This window comes from Mastomys coucha, chromosome X (genome assembly GCF_008632895.1).
Source record: "Mastomys coucha isolate ucsf_1 chromosome X, UCSF_Mcou_1, whole genome shotgun sequence".
In the NCBI taxonomy this organism is placed as follows: Eukaryota; Metazoa; Chordata; class Mammalia; order Rodentia; family Muridae; genus Mastomys; species Mastomys coucha.
The window spans coordinates 153306431-153313374 of NC_045030.1; the positions used below are offsets into that span (position 1 = coordinate 153306431).

The window sequence follows — 6944 nt, forward strand, 5'->3', positions numbered from 1 at the left end:
GTCAATAAAGTAGATGAGAAGGGGAAAGCAGATCTATGCACAGATATATGTACAACTAATATTTGGCCAAAGGATGAAAGCAACACAATAGAGGAAGGATAGCTTATTTATCAAATGGTGCTATAGCCACTATACACAGGTATAAAAATGAACTTAGTCTAAACCTCATACCTTACACAAAAATTTTCTCCAATGAATCATGCGCTCAAATGTAAAATAACCTATAAAATGTTTTGGGGGGAAAAAAGAGAAAAGTTTCGGGTCTGTCTGAGGGGGTAGGTAAACTTTAATTTGGAAAAAAAATACTATCCATTATCAGAAAAAATAAAGTCAACAAATTGGGCCTTGTCGTATGACAAGGCTTTTCCAGGGGAGACACAACACGAAAAGTCTACCCCCTTAGACGGAGGGCACACAGCTGACTAAAACACCACCACAGCCCGATTTGGTGACCTGGTGAGCACTTTACCCACAGAAACACAGGGGAGGGGTTACTTCCAGGGAGAGAAACGATTCAAAGACAGCTATAGCACCAACGCCCACCCCAGCATGGGTGACAAAATCTGGGAAGCTGGCACATACTGCACAATCGACAGGCAGCTCAGCAGGTTGGAGAATGCCCTTTTCAAGTGACTTAGTTGGTTTAAACCTCTTGCAGACAGATTGCCTGGTTTTTGCTTCTTGCAGACTGATAATCCTGTCTCAGACTCTTCTTTATTGTTTACTCTTGAGAGGGAGAGACCTAGACAATCTGGTCAGTTTCAGGGGGTTCATGAAGCTATTTCGAATTGTATATCTTCTTAAGGAGCTTCCCTGGGAGAGGGAATGTTTCCATTTCAGAGGAGACCGCTGCACAACAAACCGTTCCTAATCAAGACTAAAAACTCTAGCTGTATGATAGACCCAATCAGAGGATGAAAAGACAAACTATAAATCTGGAGAAAAGATTTGCCAATGCCACATCCATCCAAGGATTAAGATCTTGAATATATAAAAAATACCCAAAACTCAAAAAGTAAAATGCAGTCTGATTAGAAAACGGCCTCACATTGGAACATATATTTCACCAAAGAAGGTACACTGGTGGCAAATAAGCACAGAAAGAAAGAAAGAAAGAAAGAAAGAAAGAAAGAAAGAAAGAAAGAAAGAAAGAAAAAGATACTCAGCATCCTTAGCCATTGGGAAAATGCAAATCAAAACGGCAACAAGACATTTCTCACCCCAGAGACCATTACAAAAAGTGCAGAGATCCACTGATACTGGGTTGCCTAACCCAACAGATACATCTACCACACAGCTCCTGCACATACAGCTCAGTGAACATTGTGGAAGAGAAGGCAAAATACTGTAAGAGCCAGAGGACCAGGAAATCAGCTGTGAGATTGTGTCTTTTCAAAATAACAGGGAAGCTACATCTATAGTGCTTCAACAGTATAGACCCGAACAATGATAATACTAATAGACATGCTACCATTGGAGGGTGAAATCTCCCAAGGGTCCTACTACTAGACAAAGAACTACAGTCAAATACTGACTGCTGAAAGAGGGAGAATTAGTCTTTCCCAGGGATGTACCCCTAACACAAAATGGTCAGGCCTAAAAGCACATACTCTCAAGCAATTCTAAACAGACTCAGCAGGTTGTATTTATATATTTATGCAAATGTATACATATATGTGTATAACAATAATAATAAAAGAAAGAGAATATCAACTTGAGAGGGAGTTGGGGGCATGGGAGGGATTGAAGGGAATAAAAAGAAAGGGAAGTATTGTAATTAGATTTTAATTAGAATTTGAAAAACTAGATAGCAAAATAAAGAAAAAAACCACAATGAAGTATCACCATTGACTTGTCAGAATGGCTATAAAAGCATGAGAATACTACAAATGCTGTTGGGGCTGTGAAAAACTAGATCATGCACATGTTGTGTGTGGAACTGCAAAGTGGGAGAGCCTCTCAGAAGATAACTTTGCAAAAAATAAAACAACACACACACACACACACACACACACACACACACACCTATCTATGACCTGGAATTTTTACTCCTGGACATTATCTCAGAAAAAATTAAAACAATTAAAAATTAACACCATTTTCATGTTCGCAAAGCCTGTGAATGGATATTCCTAGTAGTTTTCTTCATAATACTTCCAAACTGGAAACAATTCATATATCCTTCAAGTGGAATCTGGCTTGAAGAACTGGTGGTACAACATAAAGGACTACTGATTCATGCAACAACTTATTTGAATTCCAAGGTAATTATGGTGATTGGAAAATCATGCAAAACGTTAATTTTTAGAGACAGTCTCATGTAGCTCAGGTAGGCTGTAAACTCACTATGCTTGGAGGATAATCTCAAACTCTTGATCTCCTTGGCTTTACTTCCCAAGGACTAGAAAGTATGCACTATCATGATAAGTTTATATAACACTCTTGAAACGACAAAATTACAGAAATGGAGAACAGATTAGTAGTTAGTAGTCGGGGCTAGTGAGGCCTGAGATGGTTGAGGCTGCCAAAGGATAACAGGATACATCCTTATAAAGGAGCTGTTTTCTATCTTCATCACAGCAATGTCAATATCCTGGTTGGCGTAACGCAGTACTAGTGTAACAAGATGGTGTTATTGGGGAAAATGGGGTCAGAGGAATACTAGGTAGCTCTATGTGGTTTCCAATATTTACATATGAAGATGCAATTATCTCAAAATCAAGCTTAATTTTAAGAAAGTCTTTTATACACACAAAATAGCAATAATGACAAATGGGGAATCTTCTAGAAAAAAAATCGTCAAGGTGGACAATGGTCCAGAAATTATGACCTAGAGAAATGGTATCACCTGAAAAAGGAGACCTCCTGGGGGCAGTACTCAGAACACTGCCCAGCAGCAGCGGCAAGAGAGGATTACATTAAAATCCACAGGGAAAAGGTACAAAGAGGAGAGTTCTTTACCATATCCGGAAGAACATTTGATGATACTTCTGCAACAGGACAAAGAGGTTTCGAGGACATGCATTTTAGTGAGGGGCAAGGTACGAGCGAGAAAACAATACCTGTTTAACTAAACAGGCAAGACTAAGGCAGCATTTTGCAATTTTCTCTTCGGAGGGGCTAGAGGGAGTTGGAAGGACATTGAACACTGAAGCCTGCTTCATGTGTACAAATTGCTGGAGACAATGGGCTAGTGGCTGTGTGTGCCAACTTCAGGGAAGGTGCTTGTCAGCTGGATAAATGGTAGGTTCTTTTCTCAGCAGGGTTTGTATTTAGAGAAAGATGTTATTCAAGCCATAATTCCCAATTCCCGGGCTTTTCGCTCCATCAGCCAGGCCCCAGAGAGATCTGAGAGGAATTGGAGAAGATTACCATGAAGACAGCAGACACTGGCAAAGGGGTTTCAAATGGGTGACTTTGCCCTTTGAAAGGCTGTGCCAGTCACTGGAGTAATTTCAGATGAACAAGCACATTAGGAAAATTACTACTATTATACATTGCAAGGTTGCAAAGAACACATGTGTCCTTGTATAGCACCATACTTAAAAAAAATTCTCAAAACAGAGGTGTTGAAAGTTTTTCCAAGTCCTGTCTGAGTGTCCTCACACATTTCCTCAGAGTGCACAATGCCACCTGATTTCTACTAGGGCTGGAACTAGGGAAGGATTTCTTGAAGCATTTCTATGGATATTTTGACTATTTGGGGGGGGGGGTGCGCGGGATGAGCCATAGCACTGGTGAGGTGGAGCCAGGCAGGCTCTTTGGGCAGTTAGACCAGCCTACTTGGTGAGTTCCAGGCCAGAGAACCTATCTTGAAACCAAATTGAATTGTGTAGATGGTGCCTGACAAGTACCACCTGGAGTCTTCTAGACTCCATATGCATGCGTGCGTGCACTTGCACAGACAAAACAAAACAATTAAAAAGTGGACAAATGACCTAGATATATAATATTCCAAAGAAGTTACATGAATGAGACAGAAGTGTAGAACAAGATGCTGGATCACCTTTAGCCAACAGGGAATTGCAAATCGAAATCAGAATGAGTTCCTATTTCAATACCCACTAGGAGCTGTAATGACAAAAGAGACAGTAAGAAGTGTTGCTGGGGTTGTAGAGGAAATGGAACACTTATACACTTCCATGAGAATGCAAAATGATGCAACCACTTTGGAAAGCAGTGAATTTCTTCAAAGGTTAAACATATACTTCATGCAACCCAGACATCCTCCTCTTAGCATTGGATGCAAGGCAAATGAAAACCCATTTTCACATTTTGATTCCATCCAGTATATGAGATGTACAGACGAGGCAAATAGAGATCCAGGACTGGTGGTTTGCTAAAGGCTGGTTATTCCAGAGGATGGAATGAAAAGTAATTTCTAAAAGATGGTGAGGGTGCAGGTGGGGTGGGGTTGGGGGTGGAGTGTTCAGGCTTTCTAAAAATTGTCCTGATGGACACAGAACTGGGACCACACTAAAAATCCATCCAGCCATGTTGTTCTAGATGGTTTGTTACTTACACCTAGAATCATCTGTTAAAAAAATAACTCCACCTCCACATGACAACTTGTGGTGCATTCTATTGTTTAAATATAATGTAATATTGGAGACTAAAATGGTGAGCTGTGGAAGATTCAGTGAAGACCTCTTTGGAGCCTTAGTATTTCAGAGGTCAGGCAGGCAGCACAGTTTTACAGGAGTCTATTTCCCAGGCAAATAAAGGCTTGCTTGCTGGCACCTTCCCTAGACCTTGTCAAGGTCACTACCAAAGTCAAGACAAATAAGGCTGCAAGGCAAGGCTCAGGGAGGTTATGTCTTGGGCAATGGCGAGTGCCAAATGAGGCACTGCTCATCCTGATGTGGAGCTAAAGCTACATGTGCATTTAGTTTGGAACTGATTATCCATATTCAATTAGTGCCTTGAGAGTCTACTGTGGTTGAAAGCTTCAACTTGTTTGGTGGCCAGGGGTGGGGGCGGGGAGGAAAAAAATGAATGAAAAAAAAAAGAGGGGGAGGAAGGAAAAAGAAGGAAGAAAGGTAAGAAGTGTGGGAGGGAGGAAAGAAGGAAAGAAGGAAGGAAGGAAAAAAGGAAGGAAGGAAGCTAGAAAATGAGCTTATAAGAGTAGTTAAAGGGAAGGATGAGGTGGGGGACCCCCCCCAAGAAAAATCGACCTGAGCCCTGCTATCCCCGGTTCTGCCGGCGTCCGGCCTGGGGGGCGCTGTGCGGGGGAGCCGGCAGGGGGCGCCCTCGGCGTTCCTGCCCCGAGGCTCTCGCAACCGCCCCCTCCACCGGTCCTGACGTCCGAGCCCCCGCCTCTTCCTCGTGGGCTTTCAAAGGGCGCTCGGGGCAAGGCGATCTCGAGCTTCGCTCTGCCGCCCGCCGGGAACCCGTGGTCACCTGCCCGCCGCGGCCTCTCCGCACGCCCACCCCCTCCCCCGGGCTCCCTGCAGCTGCTGTCCGTCTGCCTGTCCGTCCGTCCGCCCGCCCGCCCGTCCTTCGCCTCTGCAGCAGGTGCCTCGGGGTGCAGCACCTGGGCTTCGAAGCCGTCCGCCCCGCGGGTTAGCCACATGGAGAGCGGCGGCCGAGGTGGGCCGGCCCAGGCGGAGGCTCCGGAGGAGGCCGGCGAGTTGCCTCCGGCCAGGCTGCCTCCGGGGTCCGAGGGCGCCTCAGGACCCGCCGAGGCCGAGAGCCCGGGGGACGCGGCGGGCGGCGAGGCTGAGGGCGGGCGCGGGCCGCGCCGGGCTCTGCGGGCTGTATACGTGCGCAGCGAAAGTTCGCAGGGGGCGGCAGCCGGCGGCGGCCCTGAGGCCGGGGCGTTCAAGTGCCTGCTTCGGGCCTGTGAAGCCGAGGGCGCCCACCTCACGTCAGTACCCTTCGGGGAGCTCGACTTCGGGGAGACAGCCGTGCTCGATGCCTTCTACGATGCAGGTGAGGGCGGGGGGTCACCCTTGGCTTCCTACCGCCTTCTCACAAGCTCTGCCACCTGGCTTCTTCTGCCACCTTCCACCTTCTGCCACCTTCCACTCTCTCCCCTGGCTCTCTCCTCCAGTTCCCCTTCCATCCTGCCATCGGTGATGCTCAGAATCAATCTCTACCTCCTGGACAGGGTAGAACAAGTAAGGAGCCCTTGGACAGCTAGAGAGAGCGACCCTAGGCACTTAGACCCATTTCATCTTTTTGCTTTTCTTTTAATAATAGCCAACAACCCAAGAAACACACTATCGCCTAAGATGGCGGTTCTCCCCCACAGGAGTCCCATATCAGATAGTTGCTTGTAATTCATAACAAGCAAAATTACAGTTATGAAGTAGCAACGAAATAACCTTATGTTTGGGAGGGGGTCACCACAACAAGAGGAACTGTATTAAACCATTAGGAAGGTTGAGAACCACCACCAAGATGTTGAGTCCGTTCTCCAGTTTGTTTTCTCCTGATGTATCCCCAATGCAAGCTACTTAATATAATCATCTGGGAGAGCTGTTAAAACTAAGTGTTAAGATGGATCACTCGACTAATCCCAGGAGACAGAGACAGGAGGATTGCAAATTCAAGGCCAGCCTCTGCGACATAATGGAATTTGGGGCCAGCCTAGGCTACAAAGTGAGACTCTCCCTCAAACAAACAAAAATCCTAGCCATTTCAGACCAATGACATGAGACTTTCGGAGTGTTTAATTCTTCCAGGTGATTCCATCCTACAACCAGAAACTGGCAAGTTACACCTGACAGGCACGTGTATGTTGTTACACATTTTCCCATACTTACAGTGCGGTGTAATCTACTGCCAATGTGATGTTTTAATCTCTTAATGTAATCCATTGCTAGACCCAGACACTATTTCCAGGCTGTGCTGAGTGTGTCCTAACCATCCAGTTTTCAAGTCAGCACTTGTTCCTTCCCTTTTCTTACTTAACCTTTGGGGACAAATCTGTGGACCCTAGA

General features: G+C 45.4%; 1 protein-coding gene across 1 annotated transcript in view; it reads left to right on the forward strand.

The window, feature by feature from the left end:
• The first annotated feature begins 5333 nt into the window (after window positions 1–5333).
• Map3k15 (mitogen-activated protein kinase kinase kinase 15) overlaps window positions 5334–6944 on the forward strand; it is a 135287-nt gene continuing 133676 nt past the window's right edge. The window contains exon 1 of the mRNA XM_031383342.1: window positions 5334–5931. Coding sequence (XP_031239202.1) covers window positions 5571–5931 — 361 coding nt within the window. The 5' untranslated portion in view covers window positions 5334–5570. The remainder of the gene's footprint in view (window positions 5932–6944) is intronic.